Source organism: Peromyscus leucopus, chromosome 15 (assembly GCF_004664715.2).
Source record: "Peromyscus leucopus breed LL Stock chromosome 15, UCI_PerLeu_2.1, whole genome shotgun sequence".
NCBI classification, from domain to species: domain Eukaryota; kingdom Metazoa; phylum Chordata; class Mammalia; order Rodentia; family Cricetidae; genus Peromyscus; species Peromyscus leucopus.
The window spans coordinates 15,832,046-15,857,925 of NC_051076.1; the positions used below are offsets into that span (position 1 = coordinate 15,832,046).

Here is a 25,880-nt window from a genome sequence, read left to right on the forward strand (position 1 = left end):
GTGTGTGTGTTTTATATTATGCAGAGCATCCCTGTTGGCCTTTCCTACTTAGGCAAGCAAAAGGAAAAAGTGGCCCCGGGTGCAGCGGAAAGGTGTTCCTTCCAGACATCCAGGGAGTCATCACTGTTTTGGGTTCACTGAAAGCCTTCTGATGCTATGTCTGCAGACCTGCTTCCTGTCCACAGCCCTGCACCTCCTTCCTGTCCACAGCCCTGCTCCTTCTTCCTGTCCACAGCCCTGCTCCTTCTTCCTGTCCACAGCCCTGCCCTTCTTCCTGTCCACAGCCCTGTTCCTTCTTCCTGTCCACAGCCCTGCCCCTTCTTCCTGTCCACAGCCCTGCTCCTTCTTCCTGTCCACAGTCCTGCTCCTTCTTCCTGTCCACAGCCCTGCTCCTTCTTCCTGTCCACAGTCCTGCTCCTTCTTCCTGTCCACAGCCCTGCACCTTCCTGCCCCACAACCCTACCAGATGCTTAGGAATTCTCCAGTGGCCTTGGTTTGGAGAGAAAGAAGCAGAAGCATAGGAAGGTTATGTGGCTGGCTTCAGGGGCAGCAGGATGGTGACAGGGTGTGGGGGTGACAGAGGGCTCACTTTTCAACAACCCACCTCTGCAGAGTTACAGACAGCGGGCTGGGTCCCTGGAGAACTCAAGGACAGGGGTACCAAGGAGATGGGCAGGAAGGATGTCATCCACAGCACAGAGCACCCAGGAGGAGGCGGCTGCAAGGATGGAGAGCCCTGCACCATCACTACAGTCAGGTACACAGGAAGGGAGGCATCCACAGATGCTCAGACACGTGGACACTAGCGGGAGGCTCTGCTGAACCCTCTTAGCCTTCTCCTCCTACCCAAGACTGGAAACTGTTCTGAGTGTTCTTCATTTGCGCTCAAATGTCTTCATGTGGACTCTCCAGCCCCTGTACTACTTTTAAGTTGTAACTAAAGCCTCCTAAGAAGTGACTTAAAGGAGGAAGGAATTATTTTGACTCAAAGTTTGGGGAATAGAGTCCGCCATGGTGGGGAAGCCATGACAACAGGCAACTCAGTGGTGGGGGAGGGGGAAGTGGGGGAGGTGGAGGGTTATGTGTCTGGGACTGCCTACCTCCTCGCGTCTCTGGGGAATGAGAAGAACAGATGAGAAAGGAAACGGGGCTTCACTATGATCCTCCAGGCCCAGCCTCCAGTGACTCACTTCCTCCAGCTAGGTTCCGCTTCACGGAGGCTCCACAGCCTCCTCAAACAGCAGCACCAAGTGAGGAGCCAAGTGTTCAAACACACGTGTGCTGGTTCGTGTTACCTCAACCTGACACTAGCTGGAGTCACATGAAAGGAGGGAACCTCAATTGAGAAAACGCCTCCATAAGTTCCAGCTGGGGACATTTTCTTAATTAGTAGTGACTGACGGGGGAGGGCCCAGCCATTGTAGGTGGCGCCATCCCTGGGCTGGTGGTTCTGGGTTCCGTAAGAAAGCAGGCTGAGCAAGCCATGAGGAGCAAGCCAGTAAGCAGCACTCCTCCATGGCCTCTGCATCAGCTCCTGCCTCCAGGTTCCTGCCCTCACTGCTTTTGATGATGGACAGTTATATGAAACTGTGAGTGAAATAAACCTTTTCCTCTTCAAGTTGCTTTTGGTCATGGTATTTCATCACAGCAGTAGTAACCGTGACTAAGACACCATGAAGCCTGTAGGTGACATGGTGTACCCAAAACATAACAGACTCCCAACTACGGCCTTTCTCCTTCTCAGCTCAGCTTTCCGCCTGGTTGGCACAGGCACCCAGAATTTGGATCACTAAAACATTATCCTAATAATAACATAAAAAATCCCAATAATAACACAAAAATAACATAAAAGCTCCCAAACAGGAGGGAGTATTCAATAACCGGAATCAAGTGTATTTGGTTTTGCTTTTAAATTCTTATTGGTATCAATATTGATGAGCTGCCAGCTCCTCGGGCTCCAAGTTGGCTTGTCCTCCCAACATTACACCCCCCACCTCTTCTCCTACGCTTCCTTCCCGGGAAAGCCCAGCTCCTCCCACAGTCCTCTTGAAGCAGATGACACACACATCTTCATCTCCAGCCCTAATGGTTCTCCTGAGCATCGAACTGAGTTCTTGGCTGTCGGATGGACAGATGGCGACCACACGTAGGTGCCGAGGGCAGGGCCGCCTCCCCATCACTGGGAGGATGAGGCTGAGAGAGTGAGGGGTCGTGTCCGTGGGCAGCTCTCGACGTGGCCCTTCCTGTGGACCGGAGTGACAGTGACAGGGCACACCCTCCTTGCGGCCAGCCCTCCTCAGTGGCCCCTCGGACGGAGTGCTGTCAGGCTCTGCCCCCCTCTGCCAGCCTCACCTCCCCCGTCCGCCTCAGTTAATTCTGCCTCTGCGTCTTCTCCCTCTACGTAGCTCTCTGTAGTTGAAGTCCTCAGCAGGTCCTCCCTGAGTCAATGCGGTTGTTTCCTAACTGCCCTCCAGAGAATATACATTTGCAGAGGGCAGGGCTTTGTTTCCAACTGTATCTGCCACCTAGTCTCGGGTAGATGCATGATAAATATTTAATGAGCAAAGGTTTCTCTACATCTCTATCTTCCACACTGCTAAAAAAAAAAAAATCCATTTCTAAAACAAAATGAAACAGATCATGCCATGCCCCAGAAGGCCTGGGTTTTTGTTTTGTTTTATTTTTTGTAGGCTCTCATCCAAATCCCTGAGTGTTGTGGTTAGCCAGGCATGTGGATCCAACCTGCCCTCTGTGAGTGCACTTTCCCAAGGCTACCCTGAGCTATCCCTTGCCTTCAGTATGTATTCTTCCTCTTCCATGGTCTCCGCTCACTCACACCGTTCTCCCTTCTCAAAAGACATCATCTTCCAACACCTTCTTCGCCTGGAAATTATTTTATTGATCAAGCCTCAGACCCAAAGCCTTTGTGCTTCATGAGGCTCCACCCCAACCCCCACCCCAGCCCTGAATCTCAGAGATAAAGTCCCACTAAAATCCCACTGTACCATATCACGGTAGTTAGTTCCATGGACCACTGAGACCAAGAATCGGGAGCTATGCAGTGAGTACCTACACCAGCCATCTACCTTGACCTGTGCTGTTGGACATGTAAGTATATGTATTCCATATCCCTTCCAGGCAAAGAAGACTCTCTGATGGGCTCAGTCCCAGCACAGTAAACATAGCAAGTGAACGTTCATCATCAGTTTGTTCTCGACAATGCTGGCACCTCAGGGAGTCATGACACCATACACACACACACACACACACACACACACACACACACACACACACACAGCTGATTTTCACAGCACCTAGGGAAGTAACTCCTTTTCACAGATAACGGAACCAAGGCAGCAAGTAGGTTACCATCCCTCTGCCCAGTGGTAACAGCAGCAGCGAAAACCGGTTACTCTCTACAAGACATTGTGTCTCCCCAGTGCTTGGCCCCAGAATCCATAGCGCATCCATCGAGTCAATATTAAAAGTAAGTAAATACCTTCCATCTACCAGGTATAAATAGGATGACAAGGGGGGAAAAAGGCCCTCTACTTCTAATTCAAAGCAAATGGGGAGGTGGGTGGAACCTAGGCAAGAGTTTTAAAAGGCCACACAGTAATTCATAACTGAATTCTTCTTAACCAGATAAACTACAAGTTTCCTAAAGATTGTTTCCCAATTTAAATATAATTCAATGCAATTTAATTCCTCTATTTAAATAGAACTTAAAAAGACGAGGCCCTCATCAGCTACTGAGTACATGCTGTTATACTCTAACCTAAATTTGCAGGAGCCTCCTACCACCTCCAAAAAATGCTTTTTTTCATGTACATGTGTGTGCGTACTGCATACATATGTCTGTGTTCATGGGGAATGCACATGGCTGTAAGTGTGTATACGGTGACCAGAGGTTAGTCAGGTATCTTCCTCTATATTTCTCTGCCTTATTTTTTTAAAATAATTTATTTAACTTTTTATATGCACTTGTATTTTGCCTGCACATATGTCTGTGTGAGGGTGTCAGGTTCCCTAGAACTAGAGTTTCAGACAGTTGTGAGCTGCCGTGTGGGTGCTGGGAATTGAACCTGGGTCCTTCTGGAAGAGGAGTCAGTGCTCTTAACCGCTGAGCCATCTCTCCAGCCGCATACCTTATTTTTTTAGATTTACTTATTTTATCTTATGTATATGAGTGTTTTGCCTGCAGATACACCTGTATACCATATGCATCAGATCCCCTGGAGCAAGAGTTACAGACAGCCATGAGCTGTGAAACAGATGTTGGGAACCGAACTTGGGTCCTCTGTAAGAGCAATAAGCACTCTTAACTGCTGAACCAGCTCTGCACCCCACCACACACAACTTATTTTTTGAGACAGGGACCTTTACTGAACTCAGAGCTCACTGATGGCTACACTGGCCAGCAAGATCGTCTCCACCTCCACAGCCCTGGGATTGTCTGCAGCCAAGCCTGGCTTCTTCTTATGTGAGTCTTAGGGAGCTGAATGCAGGTCCTTGGGTCTGTACAGTGAGCCAGTCACCAACTGAGCTCTCTATCTCCCGGCCTCCAACTCTTACCTTCAAATGTATCTTTGGGTTAGATTAGGCTATTAAGACTCCATGTTACTTAACAGAAGCCCTCAAAAAGGATAACTGAAAATCTTTCACAAGATTAAGCCTATCAGATTTCCATAAAACCAGTATATCCTGTTAGCTGTCTCATGGTTAGAAAAAAACAAAAGAAGTCACTCTCCCGAGTGTAAGAGCTTAAAGTCCAGAAACTTCTTCTACATTCTCCACTGAAAACTTAAATTTGGCAACTAGCTAGATCAGTACAAATGTTGTGGGAACACTAACGTTAAAACCACTCTGAGAACATATTTTATGTTTTTCTTAAAAGAACCTCTTCCCCTTACTGGCTCACCCAATCCAACCACACATTCTCTTTTATAAATGTAAGGTTGTTTTGTATTTTGTTCCTGTCAGAAAAATGAGAATATTGTGTGTGGGTGACCTTCGTTGTCCAGCTTTTCTTCCACACTGGCGATTCGAGGAGATAAAAGCCAACCATTTTAAACAGAAGCAAGAGATGGCCAAGTACAACCTTCTTTTCCACAGAGCCTCATCCTTACTCATCCTCCTTTGAAAAGCTCAATTTATTTGGACAAAGATGCAGTAACCACTGAGCTCCGAAATTCTTCCCGCTTCTCTGCACTCAAATCCATGTCTGGATACTCGGGACCTGTTCAAATACACAGACAGGGTCACAAAAGTGCCAGCCTGTGGAGGCTGCATGAGTTTCTGGACTCACTGCTGTTTTCCCAGGTTTAATGTCACTTCTAAATAATGTCAAGAATTTGTTTTCATTTGACTTCTCCGATGTTCCCAATTTACCTTGTTTAAGATTAATAAAGCAATTACAATACTCCCAATTAAGAAGCTATTTCAAAATGCACTTTCAATTCCAGTGTGTGAGCAAGTCACTTAATTATTTCTATTTGTTTTTCTCTTCTCAAGTGGGTAACTTCTCTTAGAACCATTCAGACATGTTTTTTTTTTTTTTTTTTTCCGTAAAGATGAAAGAAAACTGGGCCAAATTCCTCCCAAAATTCAGCCTCGAGTTCATCTAGACAACGTGTCTTCCTGGGCAGGAGAGCAAGCTCACCTGACTCTCAGATCTTGTGAACCATCGAATCTTAGTCTTCCTCCAATGTAACATTTCAAGGGAGAAGTGCTCACTCGGGCTCAAAAGTCCTAGTTACCACAGTCTCTCTCCTCAGGGTTCGGGTTACATACAGGTGTGTGCCTCTGTGTCTTGCTTCCTAATCTGGCTTTATCTGACCATTTATAGACTCTAGGAGAGCAACCTCACAGAGGATGTCTCTTAAATAAAGATATTAAAGATGGGAGAGATAGTAAAAAAAAAAAAAATCTCCTCTTGGTGCCTTTAGCAATTGCAGGTAGTGGTACACACAAAATCTGTTTGCATTGCTTTTAACACTCTAAGCACATGCTAGCGGAGGGATCATTAACACTTGTCCAAAGTGCATAGAAACTGCAAGAAAAGCTGTCACAACCCCTAGAAGGAGATGGTGAGCATGCATGTCACTGGTCCCAGGGACCAGGCATCTCTTTGCTCAGAGCAGGTGAGAGTCAGGGAACATCCCATTCTGACCTGGGGGACAGGTTCTTGTGTTTCTGGTCTCTTACCATTATCTACTCAGAGTCCACAGTTCAGGCACCCTGGCCTCTACTTCTCCACAGATTGTGGAATTTGGATTCATAGGGATTCACATAGTGTGTTTATGGTCCTTTCTGGTCACAATACCAGAGTTCCCTTGTGTCATGGTGGGGAAGGACAATTTTCAAACTATTTGATAATTTCAGCTTAAGTGGACACTTTTGGGTCAACTATCATAAAAATGGGGTTGGGGTGGATGTATTAGAGATTGGAATCGTCATGTCCTGGCATACTAAAAGAAAGGCCATAATGAAGAGGACAAGGTGCCCATTCTTGTCATCTCTCGGGTTCCTCTTCTATTACACAAGGATAAATAGTGGTGTGCACCATGCACACTCACTGTGGGGAATGAAATGAGGTTACACACATACGGGAATAGGGGTTGGCACATACAAGGCATGCTCCGGGCATTTGTAATTAGTACTACTGGCAATTTGGAAATGTTTAACAACCCCTCGGATTTCAGTCAGTTTAACATTTCGGCCGGGCGGTGGTGGTGGTGGTGGTGGTGGTGCACACCTTTAATCCCAACACTTGGGAGGCAGAGCCAGGCGGATCTCTGTGAGTTCGAGGCCAGCCTGGTCTCCAAAGCAAGTTCCAGGAAAGGCACAAAGCTACACAGAGAAAACCTGTCTCGAAAAAAAAAAAAAAAAAAAAAAAATTCATCCCATCTTTCTCAACCTTCCATGGTTAGTGATAGCTGAACAGTGTGTTCCTGTGAAAATGGACCAATAAGAAGATACATGATACATGAGACTAATACATCTTTGTATCCGCCATGGATGTTGCTGGATGTCTTGGCAAAAGGAGACTGTATCTGCAAATAAGCTAAAAAGCTTGCTCATTTGGCTCTTTCTTCCCTTCAGTTCAGAGGCAATGGTCCTGGTGACCTATTTAGACATACCACTACCCTGTGTGGTTATTTCAATTATCAAACACTGAATGAGCTTCCAAAACCAAGGGTAAAGAGAAGCAATCTGAAAAATCACTTTTCTCATCAGTATCAATAAATAACACTAGATTTTAAAATTGAACTGAAAATCTATTTTAAGAAATTTTTGTGCAAGTCATTTGCATTTAAACTTTTGAGGAGTTTTATTTGTATATTTCCCTGGGAGCAGAAACTAAATCCCCTTATATGTGTATTTCCAGGCATGTAATAGTGCCAAATGACGGAACAGAGGGATGGAGAAGGCAGCTAAGAGCTTGGAACCCAGCAATTCCTCAAAGTCTCCCTTATTGTGAGTGTGCATTCCAAGATTGCCACCGGGTGCTTAAAATCTCAGACAATAGCAAATCCCACATACTAAACTTCATCTTATCCTACACATACACATACTATGATAAAGTTAAATGTATATGTTAGACATAGTAAGGAATTAACAATACCAAACAATAAAACAGAACATCTATAACAATATGTGGTGCACGCCTTTAATCCCAGCACGCAGGAGGCAGAGCCAGGCGGATCTCTGTGAGTTCGAGGCCAGCCTGGGCTACAGAGCGAGATCCAGGAAAGGCACCAAAACTACACAGAGAAACCCTGTCTTGAAAAAAAAATGCTCTAATACACATCTTCTGGATACTATCTTAAATATCCTACTGTTTCATGCAGTGGACAAAGGGATTAATTTATATTCCATGCAGGAGGAACTGGGCAGGTTGGTAAAAGACTTTCTCCTGCTATTCAACATGGCACTCCCACTTTACTGCTTATTCTAGGCTTTTCCACTTAATATTTTTCAGGCCATGATGATAACTGGCAACTGGAATCCATGCAGCCATGTAAGAGCAGAGGCTGAACTTGAACTCTGTTCATCCTGGAAAGAATGCAGAGCCCTTGTTCTCATTTGAAAGCCTTTTGAAGGCACTGGAAATATATCTCGGACACCATGAACAGAATAGCACAGTCGTTTTTCTTCATCTCTAATCAGTATCTACTCGGTCAAGATCTCCATCGACACCCACCATTACTCTAGAGAATTAAAGAAACACTAGGTCTCTCTGACTTGCCTTTTCTCTTCTGGCTTGTGAGATGTGAGATTTGCTACTTGGTGCAGAAAATTCTTCTGTACCCCCCGAAGCTTTCGGATTTCACCTGTCAATAAGCTGGGTTTCCATGCTGCTTACATTACCACAGGCTTTGTTGAGGAAAGACGTGCTGGAGTTTTGGGAGTTGGGACTTGGTTGACTAGGTTCAGCTTGAAATCATGGATTTTAGATACAGCATACCACCAGGAAAAGCCTCTACTCAACCACACATCAAATTTTTCTCAATAAAACTCCAAGTGCCCACATCTACAAGCCAGCTGATCACCCGGAAAGCATCTGCTCCTATCTGCTGGCACACAGATACAGCCTCATGACCCAAATGAGACCTCACAGCGCATTTCCATGGAAGTTGACTTGGAAGCAGGGAAGTGGGAGGTATAGCCTGCCTGACATCCCACTCCAAACTGTCCCCTGGGTCCCACTGATATGATACATTCAGGATGTTCCCAAGACCCTCGAGAAAAGACTCCAAGTTATCTGCCCTTCTCCATATTGGTTCACTGTGGCCAGAGAGCCTGCATTCATCAGACTATTTTCTGCTCTCTGGTGAGTCCAATCATGTGACCATCTCTACATCTCTGGACAGGATATCTCTGCCACCCCCTCCCACTCTAAGTGTCTCTCTGTCTCTGAGGCCCTTCCTGATGTCTCCTCCAGCCTTTCCCAGACCACCTCCAACTGGACGTGGCCTCAGCTTTCCATAACTCGTCCACCCATGGCGGTTGTTCTCTGAACGGTGAAGCAGGAATTGAGGGATCTTTTTTTTTTTTCTTGCTTCCCACCAACATTAACTGAGCATGTGGCCATGAATGAGATGCTACACTGGTGCCTAAAACATAAAAATGCATCAGTCAAGATCCCTGCCTTCAGTGGGCTTACAAGGATATGATATGGCGTTGCTTCTTAGAGCAACGGGAGCCCGGGAGAGCAAAAAATTTACTGACTGGAGAAACATAGGATGATGACACCTAGGTGATGCCTTAAAATTCTTCACTGGGAGAATAAGGGGGGGGTTCTATTGATTTAAAAGAACAATGTGAGCAATAGGCCTTTGTTTGAGTCGGGGTACAAGCCCTTAGGGTTCACTGAGTAAATAGATCAAAGATGCCCCAAACTATAACATTGTCTTAGCCACCACTTCTCCATGACCTTCCACAACTACTGCGTGTCTGTGGCGTTTCCATCCCTGATACCAACTCCCTAAGGTTTGTAAGATCCTCCTTATTTTATAGATAAGGAAGCTGAGACCCCCCATACCAAAAATCTCAACACTAGTAAGTGTCAGCGCCCACCCTGAGTTCCCAATAATAGAAGGAGTTCATCTTTGAGAAGCAATTTGTAGAGCAAAGTCTAGGTCCTCTTCCTGTACATCTGGGGGGGGACTGCTCTAGTCACCCCTCAAAACTCAGGAGGCTTCTAGGAAAGCAGACTGAGGCAAAAGAAGAAAAGCAGCTGAAGCCACAGTCCACAAGGATTTGGGGCACAGCAGTGTCCTTTGTGCCCCCATAAGCCTGGTAGGAGAGTCCACTCAGGATACTCATTTTCAGAGGCTCCGAATGAGGACCCTTCTACCCAGCTGACAAAAGACATCTCCAAGAAAGCCACCCAAAGTCACCACAAGCTAAGCCAGGCTCATAAAAGCTCTCCTAGGGCTCAAAGAGTTGAATTGGATCTCTGGCTTCCCAGGACAAAGCCTTTCGGTTTTGATGGAGTTCTTTTCTCTCTCCTCTTTTGTCTGGTCATTTTCTCAATTTCTCCCTTTCTAGTTCAGGCTTTTTCTGTAATACTTATATTGGGCACAGGCTTTCTTCCCCCGTCCTAGCTCAGACTATTATATCTAGCTATTGTGGTGTTCCTTCTCCTCTGAAAGCAATCAAAAATGAAAATCCACATTTCAGAAGAGTGTCTATTAAATATGCACCTTTTGTAGGTTAAAAAAGGAAAGTGCTCTCTGAGGACTGATTTCAGCTGTGTTTCACCTACAGATTAGATACTGGGTGAGACTTCTGCTCCTTAGCAGGTCATTTGCATCTGGTAATTGAGAAGGAGGTCAGGAAGTCTGGAGTCAGAAGCAGCTTATTTTAAGGAATACCTTAGTCTAAAGCATTGCTAATCAAACTGTGATCTTTGGACCAGTAGCAAAGGCTCACCTGGGAGCTTATTGAATATAGAGATGGCTCCAAAGTTAAGAGCACCTGCCTCTTTTCTAGAAGACCTGTGTTCAGATCCCAGCACCCATGTTGGGCCGCCCATGACTGCTTGTACCTCAAGCTCCAGGAAACCCAACGTCTCTTCTGGCCTCCTAGGGAACCAATACAAACATGGCAGAGGCATATGCACAGAAACAAAAATAATATTAAAAACAGAAATGCAGACTCTCAGGGACCACCCAAAGCCAATGAACCAGACTCGAGCTTTTAACAAGATTCCAGGTAATTTGCACATACACAGATGTTTTAAGAGCAGAGGTCTGGAGCAATGGTAAATTTGCCTTTATTATCAATCTGGATACGACAGAGATTTCTAAAAAACTAAACCTGTTTCATCAATGCTTAGGATGTGCCCCACCGTCCTTTCCTACCCACACTGTGGATTCATACAGGAGTCCTAAAATGATAAGTATTCCTCTACAAATCAGCATCAGCCAAAAAAAAAAAAAAAAAAAAAGAGTGGAAGGTGAGATCAGGCTGGTGACTAGCCATTCTGCAGCAGATGACCCCTCAGAGGAAAGGGCTGTAACACTGAAGGGTGATGGGAACCCTTACTCCCACCGTTTCCCGAGGCTCCGGGAGGGGATAGAAATAGACATCTCTGCACAAACTACAAAGGTAACTGGTGAGTCCAAAGGGTCTTGCTAAACTGAGCTGGGAAAGTCCTGAAAACAATGGATGAAGCCAAGAGCACGCATAACCTTTCTGATCAACCCATGCTCAGACCTCACACTACAGTGGAGATCGACCAGCCCATGCTCAGACCTCACACTACAGTGGAGACACATGCAGATGGACTCTGGTTACCTCCTTTATCGTCTACCTGGGAGACATGAGTGGGGAACATGGAAAATCATGCGGACCTGGTTGGAAGGACCAGGAGGTAACACTGAAAGACCCAGGCCTGTTCAGTGGTGGCCTGCCTACTGATTCCCATCTGCTCATGAGGTAGAGCTAGTATCCAGTGAGAGGAAAGCCCTGCCAGGCCACAAAGACATGGTCTGGACTCACACTTGACCTTGTCCTCTGTGAAGAGGACGCCTGCCTCAGAGACGTTTCTAGTGAAAACTGAGTAACAGCACAAAAAGTTACACCTCGAAAGAAACAAAATAAAAACAACCACCCACTCGCCCACTCCATTCAAAGCCAAAGTAAGAGTTGGCCCCCTAATTCTGACTCCTTGTACACCACAATAAACACTTTCCTCCCCGGGGCATCTGATGGCTGCCCATGTGGAACGCCTGAATTACTGACTGCTCCGTGTGAGGGCCTATGCTGTCCTCCTCCTCCCCTGGTTTTGCTAAATTTCCACTCACTTATTCGCCCCATCTTCACCTTCAGAGTCTCTGAAACAGCAACATTTTCCAATATGGAAACGGTTCATTTATGCCGAGCAATACTTGTTTTTCATCTAATGGCAATCTCCTTAGGCAGCCACAGCATTCCGGTTATGAGGACTCCGAGCTGTCCTTCCCGTGCCCACATCAGCAAGCTCTCAAGGAATATTTGGAACAGACGGGGATGATGGACGTGGTGCACCAGGGAGAAAGGGGGGTACTTGAGCAGGGAAATTCAGACAAGAACTCCATCTGTCTTCCTCTACCACAACTGAAAGCTAGCCCTCTCCCTTGGAATCAGATACGTTATAGATGAGCCACCTACAGAGGCTGGGGCTACCAATTTATTTCGGTTAACTTCCACTTCTTGACTTGACACCCCCCCCCCCCTGGACACCAGAACTAGCTAAGCAACCTTCCGGAAACACACCTGGAGCTCTGCAAACCCTCCCCACCCCCGACAGCGACTGACGGACGTGCCTCAACACACCACCTCCAAGAAAGAGAAAGTTAACTTTCAAATAAACCTGTCCTTCAACCAGCCTGGCCATGTTTCCAGACCCTTCACATTCTTAAAGGTGATGATTCTAGCGTTGCCCAAATCCAGAAGCCAAAACCTGAACTGTGTGCAGAGGGCAGAGATCAAAGGTCAAAGGTCCACAAATATACCGCCTTTTTTTTTTTTTCTCTTTTTCTTCTTCCATCCCTCTTTTTTCTTTCTTGGCCCAAAATGGGAATTATAGACCAAGCTTTTTGTCCTTCCTTCAGAAAAGCCCAACTGGGCTGCTGGTCGGGGTGCGAACCTGCACCGGTTGTTCCACAGAATTTTCTGTGAACTCCAGGGGTTATGCCGAAGGCTGGGACACCAGGATTCTGTTTCTCAGGCACCCCTAAAGTCTGCATGTATGCAGGAGGCTCGGTGCCGTCCCGTCAGCACAGGCTCCCCTCCCTGCTGAGCCGTCCAAGACTCTCCCATCACAGCGGGGTCACTCACCACCCGTGAGCTGTGCTGGGCCAAAGCACAGCGCCAGTTGAAACCACAGGATCACGGCCAGGAGTCTCTGGGGGGACTGAGGCTGCTGTTGCTGCAGCTGCTGCTCTAGAAATCCATCTCCATTGCTCGGGTTCATTCCATGATACATCTTTCATCCACAGAGGGCATCCAGCTTGCAAGAGTCTGCAACCAGGAGCGGAACACGACAATCCCCCGGGGTTGCCCGGGCTCTGGGGCCACGCTCTCCCTCCTCCGCCCTGGGGACCCGGAGCCTGGGCTTTGCGGGCTCCATCCCGGTTCGCCCCTGCGGAGCCCCCGCCCCCTTTCCCACGGCGGTAGAGATCCTCCCTACCACCCCCCATGCAGGGTCCAGAGAGTAGCAGCCACCATGGGATACTGCGCGTGCGGGAGGGATGGAGGAGGGGAGAGAGGACAGGGGTTAGTGCACACTGGCTCTGTGCTGGTCCCCGGGATTCAGCGGTTGTGATCATGACAGGAAAGTCTAAAGCCTTCTAGCATCAAGCCGCCGAGAAAACACTTTTCCCCGGGCCTGTACATTTTACTCTCAGGAATCTCACAATGTGCCCCCTGCTGCCCCCGTCTACTTCTCTGCTTTTCCAGGGATTGGGAGGGTCCTATTGCCCCAGTCCCCTCTGAGATCTGAGCTGTGATTTTTATTTTTAAAAATGCCTTCCTTAGGGGTGCTGATCCCGGAGCCAACTCGCCCAGGCCGGCCTGTGCGCGCCTCCCCGGGCAGGCAGGCAAGCCCCTTCCGGGCTCCGGCTCTTACCTGTGGGTCTCATGCATGCAGCTTCCTTCCCTCCTCCGCCTCCTCCCCCCGCCAGTCTAACCCGCATCTGTGCGCGACCTCTGCTGCCGCCGCCGCTGCGCGAGCGAGCGAGAGAGCGAGACGGAAGCCTCGGCGGCTGCCGGGCTACACCGCCCCCACCCGTCCCGCCGCGCGCTCCCTCCCCGGGCTCCCCCCGCGCCGAGCAGCCGGGGCGGGGGGGCGGTGGTGGAGGGGGGAGACGGGGGTGACGAGGGCCAAGGCGGCCGGGCTGCGCGCCCCCGGGGAGGCGCCCGCGTGCCCGCTACCTGAGCTCGGGATCGCGCGGCGGCGGCGCAGAGAGGGGAAAGGGAGGGATGAGGCGGGGGCGCGCGCGGGAGGGCTGGGGCGCGCAGGCCTGCACGCGCCTCGGCGGATCCCAGCCAGCGCCACTGGTGGGGGTAAGGGGATAGCGAGGGCGGAGGAGGACGCCACGGCCAATGGGAAGCCGGCGCGCCTGCACCTGTCGGGCACGAGTCGCCAGGCGGCGGCACGCGCGCGCGCGTACACATGCACGCGCACACACACACACACACACACACACACACACACACACACACACCACACACACACACACACACGAACACGCATACACACATACACAGGCACACGCACGCGCGCACACGCCCAGCTCTGTACCCTGATCCTTCACCGGTGGCCTCTGGTGCCCTGTGCGCACCACCGTAGGCTGCGATGGTGAAGGTGGCCATAGACAGAGGGATCCCACCCAGGACCATCACCGACGGCGACGGGGTTAATTTGAATGGGGCGGAGTGAGCGCGTTCCTTGCTAAAACCTCAAGTTCCTGGTGACCCTGGAGCATCTCCGCGGGCTCTGCTCTTCTCCTAGAGCCCAGAGAACGACTCGAGGAGGCTGGGTCTCTCTCTGTTCCTCGTCCCTTGCACCCTTGGCATTTTCCCTCTTGGCTGCCTTGGAGATGCACGCATCCCTCGGAGCTTTCTCTTGAGAGGTTCTCCCCCAGGGAAGCGAGTGACGGGCAGTGAGGCAATGGATGCCAATGCAGGAAGCTGGGTATCACCGCAAGGCTTATGGCCCGTGGGTAAAAACCCAAAAGGATCAAAGGTGTCCAGGAAAGAGAGTTCCCCTGGTCAGCGGTCCATTTCTGGTGTCTTAAATTCAGCCTGCTGTGAGCTCTGCTCTCCCAACCTATTCCTGCCTTTGCTGTTCCCCAACAAGCTAAGCCTCCCTCTGAGGGCTGGGCTCTGAGGACCCAGGTTCCAGCCTTGGTGATTAAGGGGTGTGCCCTAATGAGATGGTGCCGGCAGGCAGTATTTTCGAACAACTGGCACTCCATTATTCTGTAGCAATTTGGGGATATGAAAAACCATGTTTCTGATACAGCTACCAAATCATCCCATCCTTCTATCGACTTTCCCAAAATCTCACATACTGAAGGTAGTTGGGAAATTACAGCTTTTACTGTGCCGGCTCTTTACTGCGAGTAATTTTAACAAATTCTTGCAGGAGAAATTAGCTTTTAGTAGATAAATCAAGTTCAATGATCCCCCCCCCCTATTTGTAAAATTGAGATGTTGGCTTTGCACAGGGTAAGTGTAATACTTTTGGCTATTACAAATGCATTCCTGCTGAAGTGTGTACTTGGAGGCCCCAAAGCATTACTTGGGTATTTTTCCATGTTTCCAAGGTCCTGAGATTGTTCGCTGCAAATTGAATATTTATTCCAGTTTATTCTCAGTAAAATGTCTACCCTCTTTAAGTAGCTGTCAAATCCACAGGGCTCAAAACTGTAGACCGTGCAACAAACATACCTGAAATCCTCCCTTAGCTGCAACAGTCAGTTGGTACAGAATGCCAGGGCCAGCATGAACATCCAAGTTCATCAGGCCCAAACATGGGAGCTGTGCTTCAGTCTCCTTTCTGACATCGTGGTATCCAGCTAGGGCTACAACTCAGTAGGAGATCATTTGCCTAGCTCCTGTGTGAGGCTCAGGGCTCTGCCCCCAGGACCATAAAAATCAAATCATTTGTGAACAAGGCCATGTAGCCTTATCCAGTACTTGAGGGAGCCTGTTGTATTTGCCTGTAACACCAAAACAAAACAAAACAAAATAAAAAAAAAATCTTTCCTTATGTAGGATTGCTCTACCTTGGTTTCTACTGCTGTGATAAAAACACTGACCAAAAAGGTTTACTTGGCTTACAAGTTACAGTCCATCATTGAGGAAAGCCAGGGCAGGAAGCTGAAGTGGAGACCACGGAGGAATGCTGCTTGCTGCCAGCTTTACTTCCCATGGCTTGTTCAGCTGGCTCACTTATTACAGCTCAGGGCCATCTGCTCAGGAACGACACCCATCCCCCTGACACACACAGGGTAGGCTGGGCCCTCCTGCGTCAATCAGCATTTAAGAAAAGGTCCCCACAGACTTGGCCACATGGAGGCAATTACTTGTTGTCTCTGTTCTCGGGTATGTTTATGTCATGTTAACAAAAGCTATGGCAGAACTTAGATCTACCCTTCCTGAAACTCTGCCTGTGGTTCTGCCTCTCCTTTCTGGACCCACACAGCTAAGTCAAATTCCCCTCCTTTAAGACAACCTTTCAAGGGCTGGAGAGATGACTCTTAATGTTGCTCTTGCAGATGATTCCCAGCACCCACACGGTGACTCACAACCGTCTGTAACTCCAGTTCAAGGGATCCCATGGTCTTGCCCTCTGCTGGTCTCCACGGGCATCAGGCATGCATGTGGTGTATGAACAGGCAAAACACTTGTGAATATAAATTTAATAAAATGAGAGTCAGTATTTCATCCAATTGGAGGTAGCATCATGCTCCCTTGCTTTTCCTTCTGTGGATTATGTGTAGTCACCTCCCTTGATGTGACAATTCCCAGGCTCCTCACTAGCTTGTGGCCAAACTAGAGTTAACTGATGTCCCCAGTGCCCACTCAGCTCCAGCACTGAGAGTTTGTTTGAAAAGGGAGCATATGTTCACTCTGGGCTCTCACCAGTGCAGGACTGGACGTTCCCACCATTCTGATTCATGCCATGGAAGCTTTGGAGGCTGACTATATAGCACAACATTTTGTCAGTTTCCTATATTAGCTCATGTTTTATTTTTTCCACAGTTGCCATACAATACCATGGTCTTGGTGGCTTATACAACTGGAATTCCATTTTTTCCAGTTCTGGATGCTGGAAATCCAAAGGGAAAGTGTTGGTATGGATGCAGATGGCAGTCTTCTGTGTGTTCATGTGGGCATCCCTCTGTGGTGTCTAGGATAATCCTAATGGCCTCATTTAAACTTATTGCCTTTTTAAAGACCTTGTCTCCAAAAAAAAAAAAAAAGTCACATTCTGAGGCCCTGGGATCTCCATCTTGAATATAAATGGATATGCACTTTCTCCAGACTCGGAAGTAAGATAGACGGAAGGCAGGAGAGAGCGTGACTCACTTCCTGCCAAGTGATGGAAAACTTAGCTCCTCTGTCTTTCTTACTCCTACAGGAGTTCACTACCAAACTGCAGAAAAAGGCAAAAGCCTCCTGACTTAAAGACGTCTTGGAGTATTAGACAGACACAGATGTAGTCGTGAAACCTCATCCTTTACTTTCTGCTACTATAGCTAAATGCCACAGCCAGGCAATTTATAAATACTGGAGGCTAAGTAGCTCAAGAACAAGAACTACTTCTGGTAAGGGCCTTCTTGCTACATTATAGCATGGCAAAAGACACCATGTAGCCAGAAAGAAATACACACCCAAGTGGGAGAGAGAGAGAGAGAGAGAGAGAGAGAGAGAGAGAGAGAGAGAGAGAGAGAGAGAGAGAGAGAACAGAAAAAGACGGACTTTCATCCTCTTATCAGAAACCCATTCCTTGGTAAGCTACTCACTCCCAGAGTAGCATAAATCCATTCATCAAGATGGAGCCCTCACAACCCAAACAATTCCCACCAGGCTCTGCTTCACACACTGTGGCACTTGGGTGTAGCTGAAGTTTTCTCCAGTCCTGCCCAGCACCACGGACCCCACAACCACTTATAAAATAATAACTCAGAAGTTCATATTAATTAAACTGCTCAACCATTAGCTCAGGCCTACCACTGTCTAGCTCTTACACTTAAACTCAGTCCATTTTTTTAAATCTTTATGTCGCCACATGTTCTATGACTTTACCTGCTGCCTTTACATGCTGCTCCCTGGACAGCAGGCTGGCAGCTCTCTTCCACTTCCCAGAATTATCCTCCCTCTTTGTCCCGCCTATACTTCCTGCCTGGCTACTGGCCAATCAGCGTTTTATTTATCAATCAATCATTTGCAGCACTTGGGGGTTAAGTTTACAACACGTGGACCTTGAGGAAAACTCTGTTTGAAAACTAAAGACTGAAGCCAAGAAATGATTATTTTTCTCTTCTCCCAGGGTTTCTTAAATTATGAACCTCCAGGAAATGTGCAGTCAACTTACTGATCCCAGAACATGCAGAACATGAGGCCAGGATCACACTGAATGCTGTGTTTCTGTGAAAATCTAAGCGTTTTCAAAGCTTGTGGTCCATCCAGTACATCAACCCTGGAGGGACAGCCCAATCTATGAGCAGGTAAGTTGCAGGGGCTGGGGAAATAGAGAAAACAGCTCATGTAGGCACATGTAGTTCTCACTTCATCCGTCCATACAAAGTCTACTTGGTGGGTGGGCACATGACATAGTTCAGTCATCATGCTAGGTACAGGGACCACAAAAACAAAAACATGAAGTATTCAACAAGTTTATCGTCTATGGAGAAGCTAAAAAAAATATGTCCACTATACAGTAGTGAAAGCAAAGATTAATAAGTACAAATGAGACGGTGCCCTGGGAAGGGATCCTGGAGGTGACTTCACTATGTTAGATGAGTACAGGCATCTGTGTGTCTGTGTGTCTGTGTGGGTTTGAGCAGAGTAAAGGGATCAAATGGCAGTGAGTGGGAGGGCAAGGTTAGGGATGAAGACCGAAGAGAGGATTTACAGTGCAGTGGCGAAACGTCCAATGGCACAGTGTCTGAGACACACCTGAGGCCATGTCGAGGGGAGCCTGGGAAGCCGTGCAGGCAGGTTTAGCTTTGGTCTGAAGACAAAAAGACAAGTTCAGGGGGGTGTGGACACACTGAGACACATAGAAAGGTGCTTAAGATCACTGATAAATTTGAGAATGCCAATTAAAGACGTACCTGATGCTCACCCCACCCACCCCCGTGGACCAGAGATACATGTGTGAAGGTGTCAAATGTTTGATGCAGATGCAGAGAAAAATGAACATCCATATTCTACCTCTAAGAATGCAAACTCCTTATGGATTAGCCATGTCTTGTTTTCTATAATCTGATTCTTTGGTGTCTGTCTGGGGGCCTTGCTACCCTGGCTGGGTCACCCTCCCCAGAATTAGCCAGTGTGTAGAGACAGTAAATCAGAGTCTGCCTCTTGCGTGGTGAGCCTCTTGAGGACTATGATGTTCTCTTGCTCTTGAGTCTTTTCTCAGCAACTAATTCTGCATCCATTGGGCTTCTTAATAGACAGGCATCTCAAAAACAAAACAAAGCAAGGCAAAAACAAACACACCAAAACAACAACAAACCCTGAGTGACTTCGCTGGGCAAAGGTGGCTGCCACTTCAAGGCCTGGCATACATCTGATGCTTAGAACATCATTTCAACTAGTTAAATTCAATCACTGTGGGTGGGGGAGGAGAGGTGAGACAGAAATAATTCCTGAACCTTCAGCTTTTTATTGAATTTGAGTTGGGTAAATATTTTTAATAACATTAAACTTTGGCCTCTATATAGCAATGTTCGGTCCATGGAGTAAATCAAACAAGGGTTGCTAATGAGCTGTTTTAACATGGTCACCACCTCTGGTTAAATTTTCTGCTTCAGCTGGCTACCAGGTAAAGGTGAGTCAGTGCTTTCAGATGCACTCCCACTCCAGCGGTGGCTAATTACATCCAAACGTGTTTTCCTGACCTTTCCTTTTGTTTTGTTTTTTTGTTATCACCCTGACTTTTTTCCCTTTTTTTTTTTTTTTTCAGCTTCTCTTTAAAATCATTGTCTTCATGGCATGAACATTTTCTTTAAGAGGACTAATTTGAAATGATGCTGGGGAAAGGGTGAGGAGAGAAACCTCCATTGTGGAGCTTCTTACTCAACACTCGCCTGGCATTTAACACCGCCTAGATGATGCTCAACCACATGCAAGTCCACCTAGGAGATGCTCAGCCATACTCAAGTCCATCTAAGAGATGCAAGCAAGTCCATTGAAACACAGAGGCCTCAACCAGCCTTCCAGAACCTTACAAACCTGGCCACGTTTCTCGTGTATAGAATTCTTTGTTCACACACCCAGCATATTTCAATGACTAGGCAGTCATATGTCATATAGCCAGGCTCTGCTCTCATTATGGAAAAATACAGAACCGATCAAACAAAAAATCCTTATTCATCTAGAGTTTGCACTCAAGTGGCAGGAGGTGGGCAATAGTTTATCCCCAGCCTGCTCCCCTCTGGCCCAGAAGTGATTTCTCTCACTGGTGAAGTTTCCTGGAAGCTTATCCTCTTTCTTTTGACAAAGCTGCTGTATACCAGACATATGCAAGATGACAAAGACCAGGATGACCACTTAGTCTTTTTTTTTGGTCTTTTGAGACAGGGTTTCTCTGTGTAGTTTTGGTGCCTGTCCTGGATCTCACTCTGTAGCCCAGGCTAGCCTCGAACTCACAAAGATCCACCTGGCTCTGCCTCCCCAGTGCTGGGATTAAAGGCATGTGCCACCACCGCCCGGCAACCACTTAGTCTTTGTCTTCACCACTTGGCCTAAGACAGTGTTAATAAATGCTTGTAAGACCTGACTGAATGAATAGATGTCTTCACAAAGGCGCGATCAGGTCCTAAGGAAGCTGAATGTCTTCCTTCATTTCCATTAACAGAGGGTAACAGAACAGCTAGACGCTCAGGAGGGCGGGCTATTGCAATGCTCCTTAACTCTGCCATCTCCCTCTTCATGTGGGACTGGGATGCAAGGACACAGGAGTGAGCCTTCCTTACCATTGTACATTGTACTGCAGCAAAATCTTGCTGCAAACTTTATATCATGAATCTTCATTCTCGAGGGAGAATTTTAATTCTATGAGGATCACAAAGGATAAGACATAGAAGACTTCAGGTCTACTTGGGAAATTATGGAGAGTTCATTGCACCTAGAGAGTGTGTGTATGTAAGGCTGTGGGTGTCTTTTTGGGCCACCAGGAAGAGTTTGAACTTTACTCAAAAGACAATAGAGAGCTCTGTCAAAAGATCTAGGTCAGGGTGGGAAGAAGCCATCAGATCTCAACTTCTGGATATCAGTCTTGACCTAAACTCTACAGTCACACTTTGAGAGAAACATGACTTTTTAAAATATGTATGGCCCATGTTAAGAATCTTGTCTTTACTTTGCCACCTGGTACACAGTGCTCTCATATAGAGAAGCAAACATTTAATGACTCCACATCTACCTCTACCACGTGGGAGGTTCACATTTCTTATTCTAGTCTAATAAGTTCGTACTAAAAGATGGCAGTGGAAACTCACTAAGCCAGTTGTGCTGGCCGTCAAAGCATCCTGACTGGAAATCTGAAATGGTGATAGGCATGGTTCAGACATCAGTGAAGGAAAAGGTGTGAGGATGACAGCCACACATTCATAGTAAGCGTTCCGGTTGCAGTCTTACACTTGGTACCTAATGTAATCCCATGAATCCTCTCATTCATAACCACCTGATTCCCCCTAGAATTAGTGTTGAAATTTTAGATGAAAACAATTGGCCACTTGAAGAGTCTAAATTTCTTGCCCAGGGTTTGTATGGCCAGGAGATGGTCAAGTTTTAATTTATGTTAATATATTTAAAGTGATAGTTCTCAGAGCTCACACTTTTAAGTTCTACTGTCCAGATGGGGGCCATCAGCCACGGAGGCCGAATTTTTGCTTGTAATTATTTAAAATTAAAAATCGTTGTCCTCAGTCCTGCGAGCTGCGTTTCACATGCTGTAGCCACAGGCGGCTAGGGGCCTCCACAAGGGACAGCAGTGGACACACAGTACTTTCCTCACTGCAGAAGGCTCTGCTAGACAGAAGAGCTCTGGACTGAAAGTACCAAGTGTCCTGGAGAACAGTGACCTCAGTGTGAGCATCAGGAGAGAGGAGGAAGGCAAGGCGGAGAGCAGACGTTACGGGGACTACAGAATAGGACAGTAGCTCAGGAGGGAGTCGGGGACAGAATCTTAAGAGTGCTTTGGCATGAGATGGGACAGTTTCCACCTTGGGTCATAAAGGAAGAAGATGGAGGCCCAGAAGTGGGCCACTGCTTGGGTAAGTGTCTCCCAAAGGAGCATGTGCTAAAGGCTTGGTCACTACCCTGCGGCACTACAGGGAGCTTGTAGAACCTGGAGATGTCTACCGGGTGGTCGAGACAGTGGGGGACGAGGTACAGTCTCTCCTGGAACTTGTTGCAGGAGAACTTGGTTAATCAGATGTCCATAGAACCTCCAGGTGTGGCTGTACGGTGGACACAGACCACAAAGAGAAGCTCTCGTTCTCTAAGGGAGCCGTGAGAGTGCGCAGTGAGGTCTTCACTTGGGGGAGGGAGGGCGGGGAGGGGGCACCACTCTACAAGGAGTAGCAGGCAGTTCATGGCTTCCTCCAGCTGTGCGACTGTGGCGGCTGGACAAAGGGGCTTTGTACAGCCCCTGTGGACAGAAGTGGTCTCTGAGTGCACAGAGAGTCGCCCACAATTGCTGGGGTTCTCCAGCCCTGCCCGTGGGTGGCTTTGAGTGGAAAAGAGCACCGTGCCCTGCCTTCTGAAAACCATTCCATAATATAATAAGCCCTGCTCAGGAGCAGAGGCTGGAATTTCAGCGGACTGTGGAGTTCCTGCCCTACGACAATACCAGCCAAGGATCGACAATGGCCCATACACTGTACTACACACACAGTCCACAATCACAGACAGCCACCAGGTGCCGCCCTTCTACTGCAGTCCTATGGTGGTGGTTTGAAAGAAAATGGCCCCCAAAGGGAGTGGCACTACTAGGAGGTGTGGCCTTGTTGGAGGAAGTGTGTCACTGTGGGGGCGGGCTTTGAGATCTCTTTTGCTCAAGCTTCCCTCAGTGAGACAGTCAGTCGGCTTCTTGTTGCCTGCAAGATGAGGACTCTCAGGTCCAGCACCAAGTCTGCCTGCACGCAGCCATGCTCCTCATCCTGATGATAATGGACTGAACCTCTGAAACTGTAAGCAAGCCACCCCAATGAAATGTTTTACTTTCTAAGAATTGCTGTGGTCATGGTGTCTCTTGATAGCACTAAAGCCCTAAGACAGCTGTCTTCCCTCACTCGGACCTTTCTGAGAAAACAAATGCTCCTTGAAGTTAAAAACACTAGCCTCGACTTTAGCAAAAACAGGAAAAAGAAAATGATAAAAGACTCCGATTTTTAAAAAGTTCCAACCAGAACATTCTTTAAAAATATGGACATTTATTCAATATATTGTCCATGTTATTTATATTGAGAAGGGTCACCTTATTGGGTGAGCCATTAAGGGTAAACTTGGTCCTGTGTGTACCAATCTAAAGCACATATGGTACTATAGAGCAAACGACTATCACACAGTGTGGTTTCCGCGTCACTGTTGAGTGACCTGATGACTGTAGTATTATGTCCCCCCAACCTCCCTCGCCCATGGATTTTGGCTCACCCTTGGCTCTGAACATACATGAGTTCTCCTTTACTTCATGAGAATCTGTTAATTACCATCTCTAACTAGTAACTGGGTTCAGGTTCCTAGTGTGGAAAGTATTAAAATCTTAGGCTGCAGCAGAACTACAAGTATCTAAAATCCCCTCTGCTCTGGTCCACGCACACACATTTCTCTGTGAGTAGCATTAGCCTGGAACGTCTGACAGTGGAAGGCTGGGTAGGTGGGTGCTATGTTGGGTGAGAGAACCCAAATTCCAGTTCTGGATCCTCTGCTCATTACCAGCTTCATGATCTCTGGAATCCTCAGCCGGTGCCTCTGGAAACAGCAGGCCCTGCTCAGCGTTGTCATGGTCAGGTTTACAGATGGAGCACTCAGAGGCATGTTCACACACATGCTTGGGCTGTGTCAGCCATCATTTTTACACACATTACCTCTCATCCACATGGAATATTTGCACTGTGATTGTTTCCATGGCAACTTAACTTGCCTATTTCCAGGTTCTTAACCTGCTATTTTCTTTTCTTTTTTTTTTTTTTTAAGGAAGAAGAAGTTGTTTACAGGCTAGAATGTTCATGCTTAGTGCTCTATTAGCATAAATACATCCTAAGTTGTTTTTCACTTTTCTCCCTGAGTATTTGTATGCTTTTTTTTTTTAATTGTTCTGTGTTCCTGATGTCTTAAGTGAGTTCACTGTGCATTGCAGGCACACAGAGAGAGGTCAGGCCTGTGTTTTTAGGTATTGTTGCTTGGGACCATGTGTTTTCCTGTGTAGTAGGGGAACCATGGAGGTGGGGCATAAAGAACCTGAATCCTGGGTCATAAACAGTATATCATAAAGCTGAATTTTGAAATTTATAATTTGCTCTACCATCCAGGGATTAACAATAAACAAACAAACAAAACCAAAAATCCTTCTGACATATTTTTTCCTCTTAGAAAAGGCGACTTTGGCTGCTGTGGGATGGCTCAGTCAGGAAGGTATTTGCCTTGGAGATGTGAGGACCTCAGTTTAGATCCCCAGTCCATACATAAAAAGCCATGTTTGGCAGGATGCCCCTGTAATCCCAGTGATGGAGAGGTGAAAGCTGGAGGCAGGTGGATTCAGAGGCTCAAAGACCAGCTCTACTAGCCTAGCTGGACAAATATCTGATCAGGGAGAGACCCTGTCTCAGATGAAAAATGAAGGGTGCCTGAGGAATGATACCCAGGTTTGTTCTCTGACCTTCACATGTACGCCACTGTATATGTGTACACACACACACACACACACACACACACACACACACACACACACACACACACCACAAAGAAAACAGATTTCAAAGCAATACATTTATATAAAATAAAAATTGCCTGTGTACTGAAAGCTTTTATTTACAGCCTGAGCACTGGGAAGCTTTCAGTATTTAGAGCAGTTCTGCCCAACAGAAACAGATCAGGATGGAGAGAGGTTGATCAATGGATGCTAAGTAACAGCCATGGGACAGCAAAGGCTCTCCAGAGCCACAAACAGTAGGTGACTATAGATAACAGTTGGGTACCGTACACGTCAGAAAGGGAGACAAAGAGATCTCACAAGTTCCACAACCAAGGGGTGATAAATGTTTGAGGAGACATATTTGTTTATCCTGATCTAAACATCCCATGATGCATGAATATATCAAAATATTACACAGCATCCCATGAATTTGTAATTTTTATGTGTCAGTTAAACTTTAAAAATATCTTTCACACAAAATAAGCATACCATAATGTATATTACATCTACATATATGAAAATTTAAATCTCCTAGTTCATATCAAAACAAGAATCATGAAATTAATTTTGATAATATATTGCATTTAGTCTGATGGGCTTGAAATACCATCATTTTAAATGTAACCAGTGTAAAATAAAAAGCACTAATAGATTGGGCTATTCTTTGTGTTACATTTTTAGATTCCAATACATATTTTGCTTGTATTTGGTTGTATTTCATTTTACAATATTTATTTCTGTTTATTGTGTATACCAAGTGTGTGCCAGTGGAGTCCAAAAGGATGTCAGATCCCCTGGAGCTGGTGATAGTTGTGAGTTGCCCACCATGGCTGCTAAGAACAACACTCCAGGTCCTCTGCAAGAGCAGAAAGCGCTCTTAACTGCTGAGCCATCTCTCCAGTCCACAGGATTATATATTTTATACTTAAGCACATGTCCATTTGAACAATCTGTGTTCAAGTGCTCATACTACATGAGTATCTAACTAATTTCTCCCCTTTAGCTTACCAAGCATTAAGAGCTAGGCAGAGAGAGAGAGAAAGAAAGAAAAAAAGAGACAAATAGGGGAAAGAAGAGAGGAGGGAGGGAGGGAAGGAGGAGAGAGAGAGAGAGAGAGAGAGAGAGAGAGAGAGAGAGAGAGAGAGAGAAAGTTTTCAAGTTTCCACAGGAACCATAAGCACACAGAGCACACTTCCATCCCATGGATTCACTTGTGGGGTCACAGCAT

General features: G+C 46.9%; 1 protein-coding gene across 2 annotated transcripts in view; it reads right to left on the minus strand.

Moving 5' to 3' along the window:
• Positions 1-13,782, minus strand: part of Susd4 (sushi domain containing 4) — a 129,396-nt gene extending 115,614 nt beyond the window's left edge. For both annotated transcript variants that reach the window (XM_028894571.2, XM_028894569.2), the window contains exons 1-2: positions 13,622-13,782; positions 12,832-13,014 (exon numbers count right to left, since the gene is read on the minus strand). In XM_028894571.2, coding sequence (XP_028750404.1) covers positions 12,832-12,979 — 148 coding nt within the window. In that variant the 5' untranslated portion in view covers positions 12,980-13,014; positions 13,622-13,782. The remainder of the gene's footprint in view (positions 1-12,831; positions 13,015-13,621) is intronic.
• Positions 13,783-25,880: the final 12,098 nt, after the last annotated feature.